General features: G+C 44.3%; 1 protein-coding gene across 3 annotated transcripts in view; it reads right to left on the minus strand.

Moving 5' to 3' along the window:
* Positions 1-27,334, minus strand: part of DIS3L2 (DIS3 like 3'-5' exoribonuclease 2) — a 205,184-nt gene that overhangs the window by 46,977 nt on the left and 130,873 nt on the right. For all 3 annotated transcript variants that reach the window (XM_031043063.2, XM_005142298.3, XM_031043064.2), the window contains one exon: positions 20,910-21,143. In XM_031043063.2, coding sequence (XP_030898923.2) covers positions 20,910-21,143 — 234 coding nt within the window. The remainder of the gene's footprint in view (positions 1-20,909; positions 21,144-27,334) is intronic.

The raw sequence follows: 27,334 nt of genomic DNA on the forward strand, positions 1-27,334 counted from the left end.
ACAAGGAGAGAGCCTGAGGAGCAGGCTTCTGGCTGCTGAAATGCTGCCAGTGTCTATCCTGACTTGACTGGGCAAATTCTGCATGCCCCTTGAGTAAATGGCTTGGCTTGGATCCCCCCATTCCCAGCCTTGGCTTCAAGCTGCAAACCTCCGTCATCAGACAAAATGTTTTCTCTACACATGCACTGTGTCAGAGGTATTATCGGTTCAGCTGAGTAACCAGGTCAAAGATTTCAGATGTCCCAATTCTGGGGCAATGTAAGGGCATGCTTCGGCCAGCCGCGGTTATAACCCTTCAAGGTAATTTCACCAATGTGGTGGGGTATTCAAGCATAAAGAGTGCACCCAGGGCAAGGAGGAGATGCAGAACATGAGCCTCCAAGACAAAAACCAGGGGCCTGGATTGAAAGATTACACTGAAAACAGTATCCTGAAAGGCAGGGGCTCTTTTCTACCCTTGGTACTCATTCAGTTTTAACCCCACTTGCATGGAAGTCCAAAAAGACTGGTATCAGCTCCCTCTTGGAATAAAGGCTCCTCTCTCCAGCAAGCTCTAGAAAGCTTTTTAAGAATAAACTTAGTCATCAAGCAGATTTTTATGCCTTGACCAAGCTTCGGGTTTGACCCAAAAAAAAAAAAAATTGCCCTGAAGTCCTGACACTCACTTTTAAAACCACAAAAAACGAGCCATGCTCCAGTAACGTAATCACAGAGTTTTCTGGCACCTCGTCACTTAAAAATACATCCATCTGCCTCCACGCAGGCCATCAAACTCAATCTTGTTCACAATGGATTTCCCAATTCCTGCGTGCTGGAAAGACTGCAGCAGTGCTGGCTGCGCAGGCTGGTCGAGCCCTTACACAAGCGCAGGCTGCAAACCTCACAGCTGTGTTTTCACTTAAAGAAGCTGCTCTTGAGACCGAAGCACTTCTTCCACGAGCTTTTCTATTTGTGTTGCATTTCAAAATTGCTGGAGAAAGACTCTGGGTAGAGGCTGAAGAACATGTGGTAAGGACAGGATGGGGATAATAAAGGAGAGACCAAAAGCCCTACAGTGGAAAAAGTGGAAAGACAAGGAAATTTGCTACCAGCTCAACTAGTTACCTCTCACACTGGGTTGGGGTGGTCCCTCCCTTTTGGCTTTCCAGATAGTGAATGTTTGGCCAATCTCAGCACCTGATTATGGACTGCTGTTGCTACTGGTCAGAAGTCCTGAACTGGTCTTACACTGGCATCATCTCACTCGTTGCCTCCTCAGTTGAACTCCTCTTTATCCTTAAACACACATTTTCCAGATGAAGGTTTAAATTCTCTAGGAGGCACCTGAAGCTGTCCCTGCTGCCCTGTGCCCCTCAGCATCCTCATGAGACAGACAAAAGCAGAGAGGTAAAATCAGCTGTCCCATAAGCCTGCTCTTCAGGGAAAGGGTGCTTGGAAGGGGACATCACTGACAGCTGCTCTTCTACCCTTTCACTGTCACCATTCCTGAGACATCTCTGCCCCCAGACTGAAATGCAGAGCAGGCACAGGAAGAAGCAGGATGGAACATGCTAGGCAGCAAGCATGCTCCACCACCAGCTAACCTGCACACCCTGGAGCTTCTGGGTGTGAGATGATGTTGCATTATTAGTATTATTTATTTTTTTTATTATTATTACTAATATTACTATTATTACTATTATAATATCTTACTTTACTTCAGTTATTAAACTGTTCTTCCCTCAACCCACAGGTTTTACCATTTTCTGATTCTCCTCCCCATCCCACTGGAGCAGGGGAAAGGGAATGAGCAGGTGCTTGGAACTTAGTTGTCAACTGTGGTTAAATCATGATAGACCTCCTCTCCATTCCTGCTTTACTTTCCAGTTTAGAGTTCCCCTGTGCAGAAGAGTTCTCTCTTACTTGGAACAATACATCACCTTGAGTTTTACTTATTCTGCACCACCCAAGCTACACACCTCTCTTATACCTCTTCCCTCTCAGGATATTAGCCAGCAAACTACCTCTTTTAACAGGCTACAAGATTCATGCATGTGGCTAAAGAACAATGCCAACCCAAAACTCAATCCAGCCTAAGAAAAGGAGCTGAAACTCATCTGGGGTATTACTCAGCTCCCACTGTACATTTCCAACTTACAATCCCATAGTTTACTCTGATATTATTCCTCTGCTGCTGCTTGCATTATACAACTGCATACAATGCATGCAAAACCAGTGAATCCCTGGCATGAGAAGATGGAAGACAGCAGATAGCTTTTTCCCCTTCTTAAACTAATCTCCCAAGTCAGGGGTTCCCAGCCTGGCTCCCAAAGACACAATAGGCTATTACTAAATGATCCCACAGGCTGCAGCAGGTCTTGCTCTTCAGATTTCTCCTCTGCGATACAACAAGGACTCTGGGGTCCTCCCATGACAAGAGTGAAGCTCCCTAGCACACACAAAGGCTGCTCTGTTGTTGTCTAGTGGTCCCCAAAACCTCTGCTACAGGTGGCTGGGTGCTACAGCAAACCCAGGAAGAAGCATGGCTGGATCCTTTGCAAAGACATGCAGATCCTGTCACCAAAATGACAAGCTGGCATCACACCCATGGCTTTTATTTCAGTGCTGCAAGTCAAAGCTGAAGAGCCTTTCAGGAAAGATGGCGCAGGAGCCAACTTTCACCACTTGGCAAAAATATAAACTGCAAATGAGTTTATTTTTAAGCATTCACACTTGCCTGCATTGGAGGTTTCAACCACAATCCATGAAGAAATGGATCCAGATTTATGCAGAAGGAAGAGCTGAATACTTCCATTCACTTTATAATTTACAAACTGGATGAGCTCATTCTCTAGATGCATCATTAGGAAACCACAGGACTAAAATACAGATTATACAATTGCAAAGGGTTTATATTGGTGGATTAAAAATACCTTCTTCATAAGTCAATGAATTGTGACACTGCATTGCATGCTCTAGACCACTAGGGAACTGTCAATGAAGTTACAAGTATTTTCTAAACATGCATCAATTTTAAAATAAAAGCAAAACATCCCTAGGAAATGCCACATAAAAAACTGTGACACTAACAAGATACATGCCAAATTTCACTGCTTAGCCATTTTCTGTCACTCAGAGCCCACCTCCCAGCCTCTTTTTAAAGCACTCCAGGATCTTGTGCTTCTCCCAGCCCTGGCAGTGATCTTACAAAAGACAACTTCCCTGATTCCATCTTCTGCAATATCAAAGCCTTCACAGGCTGGGTTTTACCAGCCTCAACAGGGATGAGAGGCTTTGGGCAGCAGAAAATTGTTGCGTTTTGAAGACTGATGATGACTACAGGCTTTACGGGAAATGGGGGAACAGTTGGATCCTGCCCTGTCTCAAAGGCCTCTTCTTCATGTGGGAGATATGTAAATTCACTTGGGAAAGCAGGAATCTGTGAGAGGAGGCTGATCAAGTAGGCTGTTAAGAGGCTAGATTACCATCAGGAATTTGAAACAACCCCAGAAACAACTAGGGAGACAGGACTGACACTTCTCAAAGCAATTAGAGCTGCTGGCAAGCAAAGTTTCCCTTTCCATGAAGAAGTTGATGGCTGGAGGGCAGCACTCAGACATCACATACCTTATCATAGTTAAAATTCTCCAGGAGAGACCAGAGGCCAACAGCCAGAGGCCAAAGGAACAGCACAGGGACCTCTACCTGGTGTGAAGAGAAACATGCAAGACCAGGGTCTGCTGCATGAGAAGACAAATGTGAAAAGCAGATGTTGACACTGCTCTGCCAAAGCCCATGGGCACCAGCAGCTTGTGCAGAGCCCAGAGAAGGGGAGCATGAAGACACCAGCAGCACCTGCCACAGACACCCAGGACTGAGAGTGACCTGGGACTAGCCAGAAAGCTCACTGTATACAGGGGCTGGCTAAGCAGCAAATACATCAACCTCTCTGAAAACCTTAGAGCAAACAGACCAAGTGAGTTAAAGTAACCATAAAAAAAAAGAAAATATTTCTCACTATTAACAAGGAGAGAAATTTTAGGGAAAGTTTTACATCAGCTGTACCCTTAAAATGACAAGTGTCAGCAGCCAAATAGACAGGGATTTCTGTGCAGCTGCAGTGCCTGCAGCCTGCTGGTTGGTCCTACCCAAGACTTGACAGGTTCTACAGGACCAACACCAGTTTTTGTGCAGCATGGATGGTATGGAAGTCCATATATATGCCATCTTGATCTGATGATCAAAAACAAAGCCTGATCAGAAAGGGATCACTAAAAGCATTTCTGTCCCAAAATGGCATATGAGAGACTGAAAGACTTAAGCAAGTGGTGTGTTCCACATCTGCTTTAGAAGAAAAGTGACACAATCAAGTTGAAACCCTCTCTAAACTCACTGCATGGTATGTTGTTATTAGAGGGTACTATAGGTAACAAGTCATTATCCCCACCTGCTGCTATTTCAGACACCTGACAGTCATGTCTGAAAACATGTCTCAACTTACTGACCCTAGGTTTAAGTTGACTGAAGTTTAGCTTCACACTTGGCCCTACTGTTTTGTGAGAGCCTGCAGTCAGTAGAGGAAAGCAATGCAAAAGTCAGTGGCTCCCAAAGAGAAGGCAGATCCACCACTGATGGATGCACAGCTCTGCTAAGGAACATAGCACCACAAAGAAAACACAGCAGTTTCTTCAATGGAAAGGAGAATGAGAACACCAAAACGTTCATTTGATGAAAAGCAAGGGGACAAACAGCCCTTCACAAAGTGCTGGATGGATTCTGGGAGCTGCCCCAGCCTCACACCAGCGATGGAGCACAGGGCAGTGGTTACTTGAAGGAAGATGGGACACTGCACTGTCTTCAAATGGCTCAAGTCACAGGAAAGCCAAGGTAAGAGCTGTGGGTGTAGATGTGTCTGTGCACGTGGCAGGAGAAAAAATGGTTTGGTACCTTCTACTGCACCTGACTATAGCACAACTTTCCCTCCACCCCATAAACCTTGGAGGATGCTGATATACAGTTTACAAATCAGCCTAATTTGTGTCTTGCCTATGACTATTTTGAGTTTTCCCATAATATGCCCAGTCTTTGTCATTGCTGCTGGGAGGATACAAGGAGCCGAGGGTAGATCAAACAGAGCAAATCCTATTTTCTTAAGTTTGTTAATGCTAACTGCTTCCCCTGCTAAGCCACTAATGGAGCTTTGAGAACCCAGGAGCACACATTAATTCAGCACCCAGGTACTGCCTCATGGCTGGAGGGATCTCTGCAGAGCTGCACTGGAAGACAGATGAAAGCTTGTAATACCCTCCATACAAGAGATAAACCTATTAAAATATGAACAGCCCCTGTGCTGAAGTGATAAGAGCTCTGCCAGCTAACAAGGGAGATCACAACAGTATTTCTAGGTTTAGTTATATCTGCAAGCCATTAAACTAGAGCTGGGACTATGAAGATGCAGAATACCCAGATCATACCACACTGATCTCAAGTTTGACAGCCATGCCATTCTCCTCCATCCTTTGGGGTGCTGCTACAAAATACCTGTCAGTCCCAACGTCCAACTAACTTGAGCTTTGCTTGTTCTCTGGGGACAATCTGGATTCTCTTGCAGCTTGTTACAACCTGCCAGGACTGCAAGTAGCTCAGCTGTGTCCTTCACTAAACCTCCACCAGATACTCTTAGCAGCATGGGATGGGAAAGCACCTCCTGCCACAGGCACTCAGCCCCCTGTCTTCCACAGAGCATCTTCTCCACACCATGATATGTCATAAAATGACACCCAGCATCCTGCCATAGCAATGCCAGCTTCCTCCTCCCCAGGCAGATGTGGACTTTGTGCCATCACCTCCTCTCCCTTACTTAACCAAATCTTGTGGCATATCTAAGCACAGTTGTTTGGTACACGAGCAGGAGATCCAAAGCTTTCCAAGGACATTTCTGCCCCTTCCCACGAACAGTAAGAGCTGCTGCTGTTGGCACAATTGCCAGGCTCCCCCAGGAAGGGGCTGGCTGTGGCTCGGTTGAATTCCTTTGGCAGCAACCTGCTCCTGCTCACACTTTCCCAGGAACCTTGCAGCTCCTTCGTCACAGAAAAAGAAGGAAGAAGGAGCGGAAAGGGGCCAGGCGACTTGTCCCAGTGAGCCCAGAGACCACTGGCAGTGGGACAGGCACCCTGCCCTCAGGCTAACCCATGGCCAGCTGTTTTTCTCTGGCTCTGACACAGCTGCACATAGATGCTTCAGAAAGGGCTCTGGCAAGGTTTCCTCTGAGAAGGTGAGGGGTAACATGTAAAGTATTTTTCTAGGGCAAAGCTGATGCTGGAGCCCATGGCATTGCTGTTGATCTCTGGGCTGGAGTTCAGGGGGTAGGGTCATTTTAACACGCAGTCTGTTTATAACCCTCTATTCCACACAGTTACTCAACATGTGTAAGGGGCTCAACACAGTTTATGTTCAGTAGCCATGGTTTCCAAGCAGTACTGCATTTCTTCAAGATGAAGATACATAATATTTTAAAACAATTTTTAAAACCAGTCACAAATTTGCAATCTTTTGCGTCACTCCCCCTTCCTCCTATCAAACCCAAACCATAACACACAGTCACAGAAGATCAGCAAGCTAATGTGCGAGAACTCGGCTGCAAGAAACTTGTGTGTGCAATGGAAACCTAAAGCTGTAATTCAGTTAAATTGGTACAAGCTATGTTTAAGGTTTCATAGACATCCAGGATGTAGTCCACTGTTTAGAGTTGTGGGTACCAGCATGCTGTACACAGAGAAGGAGAATCTAAGAGCTGAACCAAAGCATGAGGTATTTATTTAACAATCTGTTTCAGCAAGTGCAAGGAAATTAAAAGGTTTCCTGCCCCTGAGAGTTCAGCATACTAGCAACCTGATCATGTATCATCCTAAAATCTCATCACTGCCTTGCTAGGGCTGACCCCATCCACTCCTAAAGCAAGTCACAACACAACTGAATTTCTGTTTCCCATTTTTAACATATGCCTCTATGTGGCAGAGTCAGCTGGGGCAGGGAAGTCTTAGAAAAATCTTTAGAAACCAACCTTAAAAGAGAGTCTGTAAAGCTCCCTAGAAATGCCTGCGTTCTGTGGAGCATGGCAACTCTTGCAGTGCTTTCTGGTTTTGCAGGAGTTTTGCATAAATCACACTTTCCAGACTTGTTGGGTTAATTTTGCCCAGTCAGTCCTGGATCTGCAGTTGTCTGTACCAAAGCAGTAAGTTTTAAAGACAACCAATACCATGCTTTACAGAGACAGTCAAGTTCTTAAAATTAGTTATTTATTCCAACAATATTAAAAGGAGACACACCGCTTTCTCAGTCATTTTTCCATTTGTAGTATTTTGTTTTGGGTTTTTTAGACTCATGAGCCTAATCCTTAAATTATGGAAAAGCTGGAAGAAAAAGATCAAAGGGACAAAGGATCAGCCCCTTTAGAACATCTACTGTGCTCACTCACCCTTTGGAGAGGGTGCAGCACTTGTTGTTGAGATAATTTTTTCTAAATATACTTTGAAAGTAAATAAATAAGTAAAAGTATCTCCAGGCATCGGTATTGGGTTGTGAAGGAGACCCAGACAATGCACGGGAGGCTAGAAAGGAGCTAGTAAATTCTAAGGGTGTAGAACAGGAGAGGGGATTAAGCCTGGTGATTAAATTAGGCGATGCATGAATACATTCCAATGCACAACATCACTCAAACACTGGACAAAACATATGGCAACAATGGAAAGCGCTGCCCACGAGGTCACCTTTAATATGATTAGCCATGGACGCCTGAAAGGGGATCTCCCAAGTACTGGCATACTAACCCTCCTTTGTGCAGGGTGGAAAAGCACCCTCTGAAAGCCTTTGAGGCTCCGTGATCCCCACACAAATGGCTGCTGTGTGTTAAGGGATGTGCCCAAGTCCATTGAAAGCAGGAAAGACAAGAAAAAAATAGCCTTGAGGCCCGGTGAACACACTGAGAGTGGCTTTTGTTCCTGCTCGAAGGGCACCAGTGGGAGCCATCCCCAGGGTGTCTTGGCTGACAGCTGGGTCACCCCAAGAGCTCTCCTGTTCTGCTTGGACTTTTCAACTTCGCTGGCCTGCATTCACCAGCACGGTTTGCCTTTTTGAAGGGGGAGAAAGCGCCTCATCCATCACTGACACAGAGGCAGTTAATTCACTTCTTTACAACTGGAAAGGCTTTTGCTGTGAGCAGGAGGGAGTGCAGGAAGAGTAATGAAATAAAAAAGGGAGCCAAATGATGCTTTCCTCTGCTAGACGCCAGCACTGGCAGTGCTTTCTGCTGGCATGGCCTGTGGTGGGTGAAAGGAGACTCTTTTGTGGTATGCCATTAGCTATTTCCAAGGCCTCAGTTCATGTTTACCACAGCCACTGTGTTACTTCACTTGGTATTTTTTTCCAGTCCTGTTGATTGCACTGCAGAACTGACCAACTCCATTTGGAAGCCTTAATCACAGAAAGCAGAAACAAATTGCTTTTCAAAAGCACTATTTTTTTTTTAATTCTTCTCTAAACCAAACCTCATGCTGCTTTCCATAAACCCAATCTGAGGCTGAAACCACCACTTATAGCTGAAAAGCAAAGGTCCCTGCTAGGCTTTGCTTACTCTGATTATCTCCCAGCTGTGCCACTTGCTCCCAGTATGGCAGTGATGTCACTATCACCAGCCGTGGGAGCACTGAGCCATGCTGCCTGGACTGCACTAGAGGGCATCTTGCTCCTCAGCACTTCTCTGTACCTCACAACACTGCAGCCATGTAAAAGTAAAACCCCGTTACAACAGCAGCCAGCAAGTTATCTTGTCAACTGTAATGAGAAGAAGCACTCAACGACATTAAAGATAATTTCATTTGAGTCACTTTGCATGACTACCTTGCTTGTAACCAGGCAAGCTCTTCAGATTGCTGAACTCTACCCCAGAGGACCTTGGCAAATTTGGCCAAGCTCCTCCCACGGTTTTCTGCAGATTGGCCGTGACTAATCAGGGACGTTTGAGGGACAGGCTCAATGGCAAACTTCGTCCACATGCTTTGTATCTGCATGGCTGGGTGGGTGAAATTCACAGAGACAACCCCAAGAGGAACCGGCTCTGGCTACATAAGTCCCAGTAGCTACAAAGGCTCAGCAGCAACAAAACAACAAACATGAAACAGGATCGCTAATGGCTGGCATGGTGCTATTGCCAGGAAAAGGGAAGGTTCATCTCCTAAAGCCCCTTCCAGCTTTACATTTCCAGGATGCCATAACTGCCTGCAGGTCAAACCTTGATAGAGCACACCCCAAGCACTGCACTGTCACAGGTGACATTTAGCAAGCTGGGAAATGCCTACCCTCTCATACCAAAGAATCACCTTAGACCCTTCTAATAGATCTCACAGACTCTCAACAGGATCTGCCAAGGCTGAAGATCAAGCCAGTTTCTAACAAGACAAGGTAGACTGGGCAGCCATACACTAGATCTAAAAACATTTGGGGCAGCAGCTCCATGAAGGAGGGTAAGATTTTTTTTTTTTTATTTTAGACAAACAAACAAAAAACAACCTTCCCCAAATATAACTCTCTCAAAATGAAAATCAGTGAGGGTTAGGAGAAATGCCTGTGGTAGCACCCATTTCCTGGCTGTTCCAGCTCTTTTCATCAAGTCTTCCTCTTTTGAATTGTATCTTGTACCCATCGCTATGCTAACATTGCTAACAAAGGCTACTTATAGCAAAACTACTGATCCTCAGTGCTGAGTCTGAAGTAAGCTACAGCAAGAGTAAGGATGAACCAGGCCTGGCAGTGTACCAAGTGAAAGCTGTACAAGAAACACACCAGCCCAAAAAGTCAGTTGTAGAAGCTGCCTGCCTTTCAACAGTTTTCCTGAAAGGGTGAAGCCCAGATGATGTTACTTTGCCCAACTGCTTATGGGTCAGGACAAGTCCTCTTTTCCTGTAACGCTTAGCTGCTGACACTAGCTTTGAACTCAAAAGAAAGAACGTCATTAAGCTCACCCTGAGGAATAGCTTGATGGGTGCACAGGAGCAGGTTTAACACACCTCTGTCTGATGGATATCAGCATAACAACACCTTGTTGGTCCTGGCATCTGTGCTGGGCCTGACCATCATATCCATTTAGATACCATAGTTCTATCTGGCCTCTCTCAGTATTCATTGTCTGCTCTAGATTTTATCTTAAAACTCCTAGGACACTAAGCAATAGCATTCCTTCAGCATGGAGAACCTCAGAGGGTTTAATACTGTTTTGCACTCTGTAAGAAAAGACACACTTATCTGCTATCTCAGCTGACTGCAACAGCACCATGTTCATGATTTTTAAACTGAATCCAAGGAACCTATACAAATTCTTGAGAATTTGAAGAGATGATCACACTGCAAAAGGATCTCAAGCTTGGTCCCCTGTGTTAAAGGCTATTTGAGAGCAGCATCCCTTGGCACCACGTTATGGATCCATCAAATACACCAACCTCTTACTCCTACCTAAACAGGAGAAATCCGTAACTTCCTAGCTCCTTTAAATACCTGTATGTTGCTCACAGGTTTATTTTAAAAAAACACCAAAAATAAAAGAGCAAGGCAATGTGAGCACAGTATTAAAGACTATCAACCATGACTCTCAGTAGTGTTTGAAAATAATAAAAAACAGAGAGCTGAAGTGAAAATTCAAAACCTCAAAGTAATTTCAACCATACATACACTAGAAGGGAAAAGTTTATACATGATGCAACAGAAAAAATGACTCACTTTCTGAAATGCCAAAGCCTGTTTTAGTTCATTCTGTCTTCTATACCTGCTAAACACATCAATGACAGAGAAATCATGTAATAAATTTCTCTGCTGTTGTGGGTCAGATTCTACTCTTACATGCTAATCAGAAGTAAAGGGCTAGATGGATCAATGGGGTTTATTCTCAGAAAAGCAAGGAGAATCTTGAGATTAAAACAGACACCTTGAAATTGAGGTGAAACTGAAGCCTTAAAGTTAATGCAAAACCTTCTATTGATTCATGGGACTGAGAATTTCTCAGTCAGAGGGTTGATCTCAGCATTGGCATAAGACACCAACAAGCTACAGCTCTGCAGTCCCCCAAGGTCAGCCTGATAAGAGGGATTGAACCCATGAGGCTGCCAATTTCCTTCAATTGTTAAGGAAGGCACAAATTAAATTTTGTTGTATTCAGGCTAGACTGCTTTTTTGAAAAACCAAACAACAGTGACTGCTTGGTTGGTTTGTGTTTCTGTGACAGAAACACGTTTTTCAAGGCCAGTTAAGGGAATTACTCACAAAACCCCCTTCACAGTGATTCTGCATAGCTGGTTTCTTCCAGGTGTCTGAAGTCTCTCAAACCACTCTAGTCCAACAAGCTCTTGAGACTATGTTCTCACTGCCTCTTTGCTTAGTTTTCAAGTGACCATCAATTTAATGATAGCCCACCACAGATGGGTAACGGACTGTAGCCAGCTTGGTTGGTAACTAGTATAAATGCAATCTGCTACCAGCCTAGATTCAAATAGGAGAATGCGTTTCCTTCAGAGGACAAAGTTGAATAGTCAGGTTTTAAGGTGCTGACAATGCAACAACTTGAAAATTCATATTTCGGGAAGAGATGGGTATTTGTGCCTTAAGATGGAAGCAGGAAGGAAGAGGGAATCACAGTGTTTCACACCAGTGAACACAGTGCTGCACAAAGAAGGAGCATATTCAGGGAGAATGTCCTTCCCAAATCTCAGGTATGAGCAAATCTTGGAAACAAGGGCAACGTGGACAAACAACCTCACCTGAGATGTCATGCTTCATACTTTACGCAATTACATATTCAAGGGAAATCTGCAGTCTGAGTTATGCTCATATGCTTGAACAACTTCCTTATTACCATATGAAGACACGGAGAAGGGCAAGATAAATTATCTAGACTACAAAAGACAGATTCAAAGCTTGCAAAACAAAACCAAGAAGTTGCTCAACAAAATGTACTGCCAATGAATCACTGTAAGCTTTAGCAGGGCATCTAATTTCAGTACACATGGACTTGGAATGTTTAAAGATAAACCCAAAAGTGGACTTCAGGAGGTACTGGCTTCTTCAGATGGGGCAAGATCAACTTCATCCTCAGCTCAGCCAGATGGAATCTTGGCTAAGACTCTTGCAGCCTCATTTCAGAGGAAGGGAAACCACAGGTGCTTTCTGAGCTTCTTTGTCCTTCACCATCCATATGCTACGGATGAGAAAAGATAAAACATCCTAGGACTCAGAAGGAGCGATCATGCCCAGAGACACCTGATAAAATGAGTTGTGGCCATGGTAAGCAAGAGTTTTTTCCCCCTCTCACTTTGGAATTGAAATGAGAAATCAAAAAACTGCAATGTCTGAATCTTTCATCTCCTTCCAAATGTTGTCTTTTGTCATTATACAATTAGACTTTTCCATTTAATATCAGGTGAAACAGAACTGGCTCTGACAAAGAAGTACTACAACTTCACCTATGGCAGACTGATCACATTTGAAGTCACATCACTCAACACCCAGTGACTCCATCTAACGAAAATGATGGATTAGCCATGCAGTCAGCTATAATTAATACCTGGAAAAAAAAAACCTTGTCAAGTCTCTGCTCAAATACATGATAAACGGAATCTGAAACAACAAGAGACTTTCTGATGACATCTGTCCATTGCTGGGGAAGAAAAACACCATCAACTATAGGGCAAGACTCTCAGAGAAAGGCCTATTGCCTCAGCAGAAAATGTAAAATAAGAATTTCCTCCTAGCAGTCACCCCCCATGTACCTCTACACAAATACGTGTTTTCCTGGGTTTTATCTGTATTGCTATCAGAGATGCTAAAGAACCAGTTTGTTTCTGCTTCATTGAGAACCAGTTTTTCCATCCTGAACATCTCAATGTAGCCAGCAGAAGCCACTACTCTTTCTACCAACCCAAAAAATACCAGTCAGCAGCTTGCTCAGCTGGATCAAGCACTGAATTCTCTGTTTACCTTACCTATCAGCTTCACGTTTGAGACACATTCCATCATTAAGCCATTACCTGCCACAGATGCCTTCCCTTTCCCTTACAAATGCTATTTAGTACTGTATGAGGTCCCTATGAGCCAGTGACCTCAGGCTGCCTATCACACTAGCACAGGCAAGACCTAGTCCAAAAAAACAAGAGATGACTACTCCATGTGTGAATGTGGAGTACCTGCAAACACCTTCAACTCTACTTGCAGGTCAGTGTGAGATGGCTGCCAACTCACCCCTTCTACAATGGCTGATCACCAAGTGGATTCAATCAATAGAAAAAGCTAAGCAGTTCATAATGTATGATGAACTACTGCCCACTACAGCTTTGTCCTGTGCAAACAAGAGAGACTTCCATAGTACAACAGCATACTGGCTTGGTCCTGGCATATGTAGGCAAAAGCCTGAGAACTGAAAGGACTGGGGAGAGAGACCACTCATGAAATACACTGATAGCTTCTACGTTGCAGAGACATGCTGGTCACAGTTCAGCCCTCTGTGCTGATGCGGTTTGTTTCTCTGCTCTGCACTATGAGATGCACCTGCAGAGAACTGGGATAAAAACCCTCTGATCTTAACTGGGCCAGAAATAAATGGTAGAAACAAAAAAGCACCAGTTCCTATTCAATAGCTGTCAGTAATAAATGTGAGGAAGAGAATGGTCATCTTTGGCCTAAGACATGGGATTTGCTCTGGCAATAAGAAAAAGGCTGTGCTGCCAGCTCTGCCACCAACTCGCCATGTGAGTTCAGGCAACTTCTTCACCTCTTCTTGCCATTCCCACTGCCTGGAAAGATGAAGCCATCCTTCCCTCTGATACTTGCTCTGAGGCTGACAGACAAAAGAAGCTGTTGCTGTGTCAAATAGCAACTCAGAATTAAAGCATAAGACCCCTTTTCTTTTGAGAAGTTTCGAAGCTTGCAGGTTGGTGGTAGATCTAATAAAACTCAAGGATTAAGCTGTATTTGTTTAGAAGGAAAATGCTCATGCATCACCATAGAACTTGAATATCTGAGCTGGTAGCTGGAATGCTCACTCCGGGAAGAATAAAGTCATAACCCATTCTTGCACTACTGATGGTAAATTAATGGCAGAGCACCACTGTGGGGGGAGCTCCTTCTCAGCCGTGCTTGCCCACACATCTGGCTTTGGTGGCTCCCAGCACGACACTCTACAGCAGAGCCCTCTGCTCCAGCATCTGACTCCCACCATCCTGTTGGAGCCAGCTCGACCACTTCACCACCTGCTCCTGCTGGGACACAGCTGCTCAGCTGTAAAAGAATGATGGGGGGAACGGTGGGACATGTGCGAGGACATCAATCCTACTCACACCCCTGGGAGGGCTTCATTAAAATTCCAGGGCAAAAGATTAGGTTCTTTCCATTCAAAATCCTGGTTTAATCAAAATATTTTAAAAGCTACTGGCAATATAAACATCTCCATGCAAGCAAGCAGATGCTCAGCCAACACAGACCTCCACAACAACATGACCCTATACCTCCTTCCTGTGTGCAGCCTTGGTGTGTGCAAACTGCCTGACCTGAGCCATTAGCTGTTCCTGACGACAATTATGACATTTCATATTTGCCCTACAAAGTACATGTTCCCCTGTGGTACTGTAGAAAAGACATTCTGAAAATCATTCCTACTTTGTTAATGCACCTTTGCAAATGCGTTTCAATTACTCCTGCAGGAAAGGGTGGTATCCCCCAGTAGAAAGCTGCAGCCTTAGATGCTCATTTTGACATATTAGCTGGGGCTATGCAAAAGACAAAATCCCCAAAGGAAATTAATCTCTAAGTACATCCAACATCCCCCCAGCTGCCTTATGTATTACACAGTATAAGCAACTGTCCATAATGATCATATAGCACCTGCTGTCCCCATTCTGGGTATCAGTGATGTCTCTTTAACCAGACATCAAAGAGAAAGAGCAGACAATGGTGGAATTGTGATAGGAAGTGAATAGTGAATGCTCCTTGTCAGTCTGCATTTGCATTTATCATGCAGCACCATCGTACAGCTGACCCTGCATCTGCTGTCACGTTCATATACTGCTGCTGTAACGACTTATTAAGGGTGGTATCATGGAATTTTCAGGATTTCATAAATGGATCTGTTGGATTTTGTCTTGGGCCAAAGCAAATGGCAAAGCATGTACACACCTCAACATACCCTGAAAATTAATCTCAGAACCAAATCTGAGATTAATTTGGTACCAATGTTACATTCTAGGCGATGAGCACCAGGACTTTCTCTTTGAGACTGGCCAAAAACCCAACAAAGCAACACTCCCCAAAGAGATGCAGCCAGAGTCAGGGGTTGGAGCAAAGCCATTTACTCCTCCCCTGAATGGCACATGAACGAGAGTGTGCAGTGGCAGCACGTACAACAGCCATGGCTAGACAACCTAGGCATCACAACAGGGAGTACTCAAGATAGGATGGCCTTCCTGTCCCAGCAGCATTTTAAGACGTAAATCCAGATCATGCTATTAGGGAAAACATAGGCACATTCAGCTAACTGAGGTCTGTACAATGTTACAACCCTTTGCTGTCTCATTGAAACAGTTCTTCCAACCCAAAGTGTCTTCTGTTCATATACTACTATATTGTATTTTGCACACAGTGACTGCTTAACCAGGGTAAAAATATTTATTACTTTCATGTAGCAAGAAGAAAAGACCTGAATATTTATTATACAGATATGAGCCAGGAAATACAACAAAACAATTTCTCATAATTATTTCCAGCAGTCATTCATATTGGAAAATTTTAATGGTGATAGTAATTAATCTGTAGCTCGAAACTCCCGATTAAACAGCATTAGCAGGAGCAATTGTCTAGAAATGTTTCTGCCCTATCCCATTAGCCACAACTACACACGAAATTTCCCAACAGCGTCACGTACAACGTCTTTCTTCCTCCTCATTTTACATGTGTGAATGGCTTGAGTCAAATTCTCAAAGCTGTCTTCATCAAGTAGGCAGAGTCAGTTCTGAGAGCTTCAAAAACTACACAGAGCTGCTTAATGTACTCAGTATGCCATATACCTCGGTGTTTTTGAGCTGGTATTCTGCACACAATCTAGTGTTGGAGGTCTTTGTGCTTGTTTCCCTCTATTTCCTGAAGCAGAAATACTCTAATACTTCAGGAGTCTTAATTAAACAAAGTTACTCTCAAATATCACTTATTTCCTCATTCCCAGCTGCCACGGGACAGAACCATACGTAACGTCTCCAGTATAGTACAGTGCTACAACAATACAATTTTTACTATCTTTATGACCTTATTCAAAACAATTGAGACCCCCAGGGAAAAGCAACCTTTGCTCAGTTGACAAGACCGAGCACAGCACACAGTGACAGTGGCACAACACACAGGCTGGAAGAAAGGATAAGTGAGGCCATTTCAGTAGCAATTTAAACCTTAAATTTGTGTAACTTTCCCATCTTTACTGGTTTTATCCATTATTTTTTTCCTTTTTCACACACACCTGCAAAGCTGAATGTCTGTCGTGCAGAAAACAAGTAGAAAAGCTATTCTAGTAAACAATTCAATGTCATTAACTGATCTAAGGTAAATGCTGCTTGGGTTATTCTCACAATGAACTTTGGTCAATGCCATTGTTTTGAGCACCCAGGTATAAGTGCACTGGCAAAGGCAGAATCACTGGCACAAACAAAAGCCACCCCTCAGCTCACAGACAGTTGTCTTAGAGACAGATAAGCATCCTGGGGTATACTCATCTTAAATATGCACAGAAATCCTTTTTAACCTGTCTTCTTGTAGGCACCTTTCCTTGTGATTCATTTATAAGCTGTTTAGGCCAAACAGAGAATCATTTATCAGCAGGTGTCCTTTAGGCAGGCTGGAGCTAAGGAGCTTTTCTGCAAACTTGATGGTTTTTGTTAAAAGCAAGTTTCTATCTGATTCTCTTGCTAGCATTTCTAAAAGCTGTGGTTTGGGGAAATGGTCCAGCTTCAAAGTAACCTGGCCAGGAAAAGAAAGGAAAGTTGTGGGTTGTGCTCACTTTGTTTTTTAAACCAGGTCAAATCCCTGCTCCAGTTTATGGCGTGGATGCACCACGAGCTGTGAGAGGACAGCACAGGGGTGGCATTTCATGGTCTTGGGCAGGAAGGAGGCGGGGGGGGGGGGGGGGGGGGGGGGGGGGGGGGAATACAGTATTGTAAATATCTGAACATTTTTTCTCAAAAGTCACAGCACAAGACACCTCTTGCCTGTACATCTAAAGCTTCAGCTCCAAATGAGAAGGAAAATAAATACATTAATCTCTCCCTGTGTGGACAAAGTTTCATAAGCTCCTTAGCTGCTTAAGGTGCAAAGACTTTAAACCTCTATAAAACTCAGTGCTCAGCTGCCTTTTGGAGCTAGGCAGCTGGCAGGCAGCAGAGGAAACCATATACTAGGGAAACCATCCCAGAAGGGGCTTATGGGGACAGCAAGATCCCCCAGAGTGACATATGTGTGGCTCTGGTTGCAAAGAAGGTCCTCAGACCCAAGATACAGCATAGTAAGATTCCTCTACAGACCTCTGCAGAGTCATGAAAGGAAATGGAGAGCGGCTGGGGGGGGGCGTGGGTAAGAGTGGCAAGTATACAGGTTGCCAAGGACCAAACCAAGGCAGGAATTCAAAATTACACAGCCCCCAAAAGACACATACATACTGACACAGAATCCATAAATTTTAAGCTTTCAAAACTGTGTACTACCTCTGTAATTTGTCTCAGGGTCTTCTGTATGGCACAGATATGTAATTACCAAGCTATTAAAAAAAAAACTAAACCAACCAACCAAATATTCTTCATCTGATGAGCTACAGAGATTCCTGCTTCTAAAATTAGTGATAAAAGATTTAAACATGGGCAAGCAGATGCTTATCTCACACTAGGTCATAAAAAATTAGCAGCAACATTCACACAGGAAACACTCCTGTCACCATGGCACAGCCAGTCTGACTTTGCTGCATCTTACTGGGGCCATCCTAGGTCAGGTGCAAGGCGTTCCCTGGTCAACAAGTATTTTTGCTATTATAAAGATATGCCCATGAATGGCTTTAGCTGAGAGCTATTCTCAGTTTTGGGGAATAAATCCTAAATTATACACATATTGTGGGGGAGATCAATATCATTCCAAAGAGAAAACTGAGGCAGACAGGGAGAGCACCAGCCCAAGGCATCACAGCCAGTAGCAAAGAAGGACAGGAGATTCTTCCCCCAATGATTTTCTTAATACCAAACAGGAAGCACAAAAGTACATCACACTGAAAAGTGGCAGGGTGGATGTAAGAAAAAAACCCCACCCAAAACATCACTCTTCAATCAGGAGTGACCCCAAGGTAGAAGATCTCAAAAATAATGCAATGTATAGGAAGAGGGCTCATATCCCTTGGAAAAAAAATCACAGGAGTCATCCATGCCCTGCCACCCCCTCCCTTAAGACTGTGGGGTGATCATTTCCTTTGTTCACATATTTATTTGGAATCTGATAATTCATTGCCCATAGTTTCCTGCTGGAGTTTGTCTTCCATTGTTCAGGATTTACATTACTCAACAGGAAATCAGTGAGAGGTCCAGTGATTAGAAAGGTGTGTTTCCCATTCACACCTACCCTTGTTCACTTGCTCAGGGCTGGAAATCAGACCCAGCAAACAACTGCATCCATGGGAACTCAGGGAGCAAAGGCAGAAGGACTAATCTCCTGTTAAAAGCTACAGATTGCTTTGCACACCCACCCCTCACATACTGTTTGTACTTGGGCCTTACAGTAAATGCTTTCTCCAAGAGCTGGGGAGGATGTATTTTATCGAAATACAACTATCAAGGCAATACCTGAAAACAGTAAGTATGGTGACAGTGTCCCTTGAACTAAAATACTCTTCATTCTCAAAGACCATTACTTTCACTCTGAGACTTGACAGGGGGTGAGATTCTGTGCAACATCAAGTGCCACTTGTGAGATATAACTCAGCTGATCATGTTGGTTATGAACTAGGCTAAGTAGGAACCAGCCCACTCTGATGCCGTTAGTAGTGGCTTTTAAGCTTGAGCTTGCAAATGATGCTCCAATATGTTCTTTAACAGCTTCTCCATAATAGCACAAAGAAAAACAAAACACCACTTATCTTTTATTTGGTATCACCAGAACAGGATGCTTCCCTGGCCAAATCCTCCCATTGAAAATGTCACAGCTGTTTTAAAACATATCTTCCCTGAGGTTAGTTTGATAACAGGTACTCAGCTCAGGCATGTACAGTGACTGCACAGCACTACAGTGTAAGTGTGACTTGTGGAATGCAGCTGGTGACCTTTCTGGGCCACGGCTTCCAGTCACTGTGGACTCTTGTTCCAACCCAAACATCTCCAAGGCTTCCCAGCTGGTTCATCAAGTGAAAAGGCATTTTTATGTTTCTTAAGCATTCAGAGTGTGCTTGTGAACAAAAGCCCAGCTTATTAGCCATTGAATGATAAACCTCAAAAAGGGAAGCTTCTCTTCCTAAAGAGGTTGACAAAAACTGCATGACTTCGAAGTGGGAATCTAATTTCCAAAAATTAATATAACTTTAATAATTATTGTTTCCTTTGAGCAAGGAGGGACCCCGAGCGAATGCCTCCAGGCTCACTTACATGTACCTAACCTGTCCTCCAAGTTCTCCTACAGCAGATGTAGGCAAGATAGCTTCAGAAACCACAATACCTATACTTATAGCCATATACCTATAAGCATATACCCATACCAATGCCTATAGAAAGTTTATCCTAAAATATAACCCAATCTCCTCTGCCAAAACTCAGGATACAAATGCATCATCCTGTAAATCACAGACATGGAAGAAAGCATACAGCCTCCTTTCTGCAGCAGCTTCACCAGACTAAGCCACGTGCTGTGTTGGGGAAGATCAGACATTTCTTACATCTGACTTCAGACACTCCTTGATCTTGTTGTTCGACAACAATTTTGTTAAAAGTAAGAGTCTCCTGCAACTAGAGACAACATTACAATACTGAGTAAAATGGAGGGGTTACAACATATCTCTTGCATACAATAGTCCTGTTTACATATCTCAGTACACTAGCCTCTTTCTCAGCAATATCCTTATATTGACTCATGCTCGTTTTGCAAAATGAAACAATAGTGTTTCCTTACATTAAGAGATTATTTTGTCTCTTTCTCAGGAAGGCCACTGGGTTCTGTAAATTACTGGAATCTCCTATCCACAAAAACTGTCAGAAGCCACCTCAGGACAACTCAACTTCAAATGCAAAAGTATTTTTGCTGTGATAGTCTAAAATAACTAGATCTACTTGTAAAATAGAAATGACACCACAACTGATACAAGATTATTTAAATCACCCCAGGCACAAAATCTCCTCACTAACTTCTTTCTCTGAAACACACCCAACTCTTGTAAGTATTAGCTTAGATAACATTTAGTCATTTTCCCTGCACAGAGTATTTCTATGAAAACTGTGGAAAACATGAGGATTGCGAGCACAGAAATAAATCTGGAGGGTGAGCCTTTCACAGTGAAATGTGCACTAAGGATATCTGAACTGCTTGATAATGAATTACACCATTGTGATTTGTTTTACTATATGAATTACTTACCCAGTCCAGCAGGGTTTTAGGATTTTGAAAAATGTTGAAAACTTTACCCTCCTTAGAAAACTGGAAATTTTTTCATCCTGCTTAGTGCTTTTGATACATAATTTGATGCTGCTCTTAAAAAGACATGGCACACGAACCTGCCTTTTTATTCCAGTCTTGACTTTCCCCTTGAGGTTCTATTTGATCAGCAAATTCTTAGGAAGTACAACATGAAATTGTTTCAGTGGAGCAGAAGCCCTTTCAAGAGCTGGACTTACTTGGTCTAAGCGCAGAGCACCATCAATGAAGCGCTGTTTGCGGAGGTGCTGGGCGATTCGATGCAGGTTCAGCACAGCTTGCTGGATCTCAGCTATTGAGTGCTGAATGGAGACAGGAGGTAGCTCTTCAGGTGAGAACACCTTCTCAGGGCTTTCAATCATACTCTGTGCATGGTCGTAGCTTAGCTTCACACAGGAGCAGATGACTGTCCGCCCAAACCATTCATCAAGGATCTGCAAAATTGGAAAGTGTAAATTGATGTAAGGGCTTATTCCTCCTGTGCATAAAAGCTTGGGAAGTTGTATAAACACTGGAAGGAATTACATCAGACCTCACCACTGACTGTGATCTTCAAGCGAGGATTTCTCATACTGACACCATCAGTCCTTTTACCCATATAGAGTCTTTAGTGTCTAGTAACATGTATATGCACAATACATTGTGCATGTAAGGAACTGCTTAGATCACCATCCTCTGCCTGATTTCCCTCTTTAATAGAGCTCAAAGAACTACAGCCCATTATGAGTAAAAATCAATCAGCTGATTCAAAGATTACTAGCCGCAAGAGTGCACATAGCAGGCAGATGCACATAGAATTATAGAATAGTTAGGATTGGAAAGGTCCTTCCAAACCCCATGTGCAACAACATGCAAGAACATTGGGCAATGAAGCTGGTGATGGGCCTAGAGCATAAGTCTTATAAGGAACGCCTGAGGGAACTGGGATTGTTTAGTCTGGATAAGAGAGGTTCGAGGGGGACTTTACTGCTCTCTACAACTGCCTGAAAGGAAGATGGAGAGAGGTGGCTGGTCTCTTTTCCCACGTAACAGATGATAGGAAAAGAGAAAATGGCCTCAAGTTGCACCAGGGGAGGTTTAGATCGGATATTATTGGATATTGGAAAAATTTCTTCCCTGAAAGGGTGGTAAGTCATTGGAACAGGCTGGCCAGGAATGTGGTGGAATCACCATCCCTGGAAGAGTTCAAAAAACGTGTAGATGAAACCCTCAGTAACATAGCAGTGGGCTTGGCAGTCCTGGGGTAAAGGTTGGACAGGGTGATCTTAAAGGTCTTTTCTAACCTGTCTGATTCTAAGATTCTAAGAAAGATTATCTTATCTAAAACACAGCAGATTATATTCCACCCCTTTGATTAAAGTGTGGCCAGCAGGGAACGAGAGGCTGGCCTTAAAATACTCTAGTTTCAGGAGTACTGCAGGAATCCCAGTGTCTGACTAGATCCTGTGAAAGTGCCTGAGTAGGACTTTGCTGAGTCTGGAGGAGAGATGGCCAGTCACTGATTTTGGAATCTAGAGGAAAATAATCTATAAATCACCTATAAAATTCTTCTATTTAAAACTCTGTAACAGAATGTAGAAGTAGCAATTCAGAGTTATTTCTTAAACTAGAAAGGAAAATCTGTTTTCAGCTGAGATATATATGAGTCCAAAAGCTCATCAAGCCAGTGAGAAAGTGCAGAAGGATAAAGGGTCAAAGGCTCTTCAGAAAAGTCAAAAGCATTGGCATGAGGGCTCTGGAGAGAGATGCAGTCTGCAATAAACCATTCAATGCACAAGTGCTCAGAGAATGAATGGAGAATTGTAATTCTGCCTTACCTACGAAGTGCCACCTTACCCGTTCATCAGCACAACAGGACAAGGTAAATTCTGCAAGTGACAGTGTCCAGGGAGAACAGCCAGCTCTCTCTCTGACAGACTCATCAAGGACATTGCTTCAGAAAGGCAAACTCTCTTCTTAACAGAAAAGGATTGATCCCCAGGATACCTGTGCTGCCTCTCTCCCTTATGCCCCACAGAACATATGGGCAGTAAAATTCAGTGGCTCAGAGCTCTGAAAGTCACAGAGCATTTAAGCTCATTTCTAATTCTGAAGTGTCCTAACAGTGAAGGTGTAGCACGTGATGTCTTGCAATGTGAAATGCTCTGACCCCTGCCTCATGGTTATTCTGTGTGCGCCCCTTTATCTATGCCAAAGAAAAAGAAAGGTAGAGAAGGTGTCAAAGCTGGACACAGATGCTGTGACACTGCTGGCAGCACCCGCTCTGCACTCTGATGCATCCTATTAAACATGGTTCAGCTTCTTGTGGTGATATCCAGTACGTCAGCAACATCCGATGAAATCTGCTGAACCCAGAAAACCTCCTGATATCAAGCAAGCACAATCTCTGGTGTGGAAGAGGCTGCACTGCTCTTTAAATTATCCACTTCCAGCAAGTTGCAGACTATTAACCAGTTGGCAATAGAGATAATTCAGACTTCATGTCGTGGTTTAAACCAAGTCCACACACAGCTCGTTCACTCACTCCCCGCCTTGCTCCCCCCAACTCCCGGAGTGTTAGGAAGGAGAATCCAAAGAATGTAGCCCCCATGAGTTGAGATAAGTGCAGTTTAATGTCTAAGGTATAACACAAATCACTCCTGCTACTACTACTACAAACAATAATGATAAAGCCAATAACAAGTGAAGAGAATACAACATCTCACCAGCCACCGACCCATAACTCACCCCACCCTGCCCAACTGAGCACCGACCGATACCTCCTCCATCCCCCCAGAGCTCCAGCCCTTCCGGGTCTCTCCCAGTTACCTCCTGGGTATGACGTGCTATGGTATGGAATACCTCTTTGGCTAGCCTGGGTCAGGTGTCCTGTCTCTCCTTCCTCCCGGCCTCCTCTCCTCGCTGCAGAGCATGAGCTCAGAAAAAGGCCTTGAACAAACCAAACACCCGAGCAGTAACTCAAAACATACTTGCTATCAGCAATCATTCTCAGCCTGAAAGTCAAAACACAGCACTGCACCAGCTACCAAGAAGGAGAAAAATGACTGCTACTGCTCAAACCAGGACACTTCAGTAAGACATGGATGGTACTCAGGCACCAAAAAGATGGTGTTCCTTGTTGAGATGATCTTGGAGCAAGGCTTAGCAACCTTCATTTCAGTTGAGCGCTCCTACAGGCCCTCCAGTTGTAACACGCAGCTCTTTCAACTTGCTGTTCAAACATTTTCAGGCAGTACTTCCACTTCCCTGCTAGTTCTTCCATCTCTAGCCATTAATTTGTTCATCAAAGGTCATTATCAGTTCTGGTCCTCTCTGTTATATTATCTAACTTTCCTGGGTTTAGCAGTAGCAGTCAATTTTTCTCTTTCTTAGTAGCTGGTGCAGTGCTGTGTTTTGACTTTCAGCCTGGGAACAGAGCTGATAATACCAATGTTTTTAGTTGTTGCTAAGTCATGTTTACTCCGACCAAGGACTTTCTGAGCCTTATGCTCTGCCAGGGAGGAGGCGAGGCCGGGAGGAAGCAGAGACAAGACACCAAGCTAGCCAAAGAGGTATTCCATACCACAGCACGTCATGCCCAGGGAGGTAACTGGGAGTTCCCGGAAGGGCACACGCTCTTCTGGGTCAGGCTCGTTTCAGCAGGTGGTATCGTATTCTCTTCCCTTGTTATTTCTCTTATCATTATTGTCATTGGTGGTAGCAGCAGTGGTTTGTGTTATACCTTAGTTACTGGACTGTTCTTATCTCAACCCGTGGGAGCTACATTCTTTTGATTCTCCTCCCCATCCCTCTGGGAGCAGGGAGGGTGTGAAGAAAAGAAAGGGGGTCGTGGTGGTGGTGTGTGTGTGAGAGAGAGAGACTGTGTGGCTGTGTTTAAACCATGACACTCACACTAAATATTTTGTGCTTAGAAAGCACTCTTATTTTGCTTTATAATGTAGGTGAGTCCATGTGTATTGAAAAGGGTTAAGGACAGGGCACAAAGCAGAAGTATAATTTTGAAGAGAAGCACTTTCCCCAATCCCCAACTTACCCCTACATGAGTTACATGAAGCTACATGTTGTTTTCTGCCACTGGCTTCCAGGAGCTCTCTCTGTCCCTTGCAGAAGGCAACAGACCGTATTTCCCCTTTGCTCTTTGAAGATTTCCGCAAAACCCCATTTTTTTGCTTGTTTAAAAGAGGCCAAACATTTCAGAGCACCAATAACTTCCTTGTAAGATGAGAGATACAGCATACTGGGCCCCCAGAATTTAACTAGAACTTAAAATCTCACGCAGGCTACATACTGCAAAGCTTCAGGACAAGCAGTCCATTACTAACAGATATTAAACTTCTTATATTTCTCTGTTTCCTCAATTCCTTTTCAGTTCTTGATCTTTCAAGCCAACCAAACAGCATGAGAGAGTGCCCAATTTTCATTCCTGCAATGGCTCTAACAGGTGCAAACCGAACTGGACAGTGACAACCCTGAGAGATCTCTTATTGACATACCAAATAAATACCTTCTCACCAGGATTGCCTGGATGAATTAAACACGTCATGTAGGCAACGAATGGAGTTTAGATGCATTTTGCCCTGTGCAGTCCAGTAATCCCTGTGTGTAGTGAGCAGAGATGCCAGACTCAGCCTTGGAGTGGCAGGCTAATTTTACATACCCATCATTCAAGCATTTTCTGTAAATGCCCTCCATCTCTGCCTTCAGTGGCCATCCAGGCAGACTTTGGGTAACCACAGCCTTGTGTCCCTTGTTTGGTAACCCCACCAGAGGAATGGGGAAGCTCTGCTTCTACTGGGAAAACTGCACAAGGTTGGCTTACTTCTTGTACCAGTGGCTGATGGATGGGCAAAGCAGTGCAGAGGAGCAACATTTGGGGGTTATAAACTGGGTAGTGGAGATTACAAGTAGCCCACAACTCTGGCCTGTAAGGTCTCCCCCAGCACAGGAAGCCTGGTGCACCCAGACTCCAGACAGTATCAGCATCTGAGACATTTCTAGGGTTAGGTTAAGGCTTCCCCCAGCTCTGGCTGTTTTTGAGAGAAAGCTGTAGTCCCCAGCACATCATGTGATGGCAGTCAGTGTGGCTCAGCCAAAACCCTCCTGTTAGCACAGTCCCTGGTAATGCAGGTCTCTTTGAGGGTGTGACATAGAATCATAGAATAGTTAGGATTGGAAAGGACCTCCAGATCATCTAGTTCCAACCCCCCTGCCATGGGCAGGGATACCTCACACTAAACCATATCACCCAAGGCTTCATCCAACCTGGTCTTCAACACTGCCAGGGATGGAGCATTCACTACCTCCCTGGGCACCCCATTCCAGTACCTCACCACCCTAACAGGAAAGAATTTCTTCCTTATATCCAGTCTAGACCTCTGCTGTTTAAGTTTCAACCCGTTACCCCTTGTCCTGTCACTACAGTCCCTAATGAATAGTTCCTCCCCAGCATCCCTGTAGGCCCCCTTCAGATCCTGGAAGGCTGTTATGAGGTCTCTACACAGCCTTCTCTTCTCCAGGCTGAACTTTTCTCCAGCCCCAACTTTCTCAGCCTGTCTTCATACAGGAGGTGCTCCAGTCCCCTGATCATCCTCGTGGCCCTCCTCTGGACTTGTTCCAACAGTTCCATGTCCTTTTTATGTTGAGGACACCAGAACTGCACACAATATTCCAAGTGAGGTCTCACAAGAGCAGAGTAGAGGGGCAGGATCACCTCCTTCGACCTGCTGGTCACGTTCCTTTTGAGGCAGCCCAGGATACGGTTGGCTTTCTGGGCTGTGAGTGCACACTGAAGCTGGCTCATGTTCACTTTCTCATTGACTAACACCCCCAAGTCCTTCTCCACAGGACTACCATGAATTTTCTTTTTGCCCAACCTGTAGCTGTGCCTGGGATTGCTCCCACCCAAGTGTAGGACCTTGCACTTGGCATGGTTAAACTCCATAAGGCTGGCATCAGCCCACCTCACAAGCATGGCAAGGTCCCTCTGAATGGCATTCCTTCCCTCTAGCGTATCAACCAAACCACACAGCTTGGTGTCATCGTCAAACTTGCTGAGGGCACACTCAATCCCACTGTCCCTGTCACCGACAAAGATGTTGAACAAGACCGGTCCCAACACCCATCCCTGAGGGACACCACTCATTACTGGTCTCCAGCTGGACATTGAACCGTTGACCACAACTCTTTGTGTGCAACCATCCAGCCAGTTCTTTATCCACCGAGTGCTCCACCTATCAAATTGATGACACTCCAATTTAGAGGCAAGGATGTCATGTGGGACAGTGTTGAACACTTTGCACAAGTCCAGGTAGATGACATCAACTGTTCCACCCCGTCCATCACTTTTGTAGCCCTGTCATAGAAGGCCACCAAATCAGTCAGGCAGGATTTCCCCTAGTAAAGCCATGCTGGCTGTCACCAAGCACCTTTCTCTTTTCCATGTGCCCTAGCATGCCTTCCAGGAGAATCTGCTCCCAGATTTTGCCAGGCACAGAGACTGACTGACTGTAATTCCCCAGGTCATCCATTTTCCCCTTCTTGAAAATGGGGATTATATTTCCCTTTTTCCAGTCATCAGGAACTTCACCTGACTGCCCTGATTTTTCAAATATGATGGCCAGTGGCT

This window comes from Melopsittacus undulatus, chromosome 6 (assembly GCF_012275295.1).
Source record: "Melopsittacus undulatus isolate bMelUnd1 chromosome 6, bMelUnd1.mat.Z, whole genome shotgun sequence".
Taxonomy (NCBI): domain Eukaryota; kingdom Metazoa; phylum Chordata; class Aves; order Psittaciformes; family Psittaculidae; genus Melopsittacus; species Melopsittacus undulatus.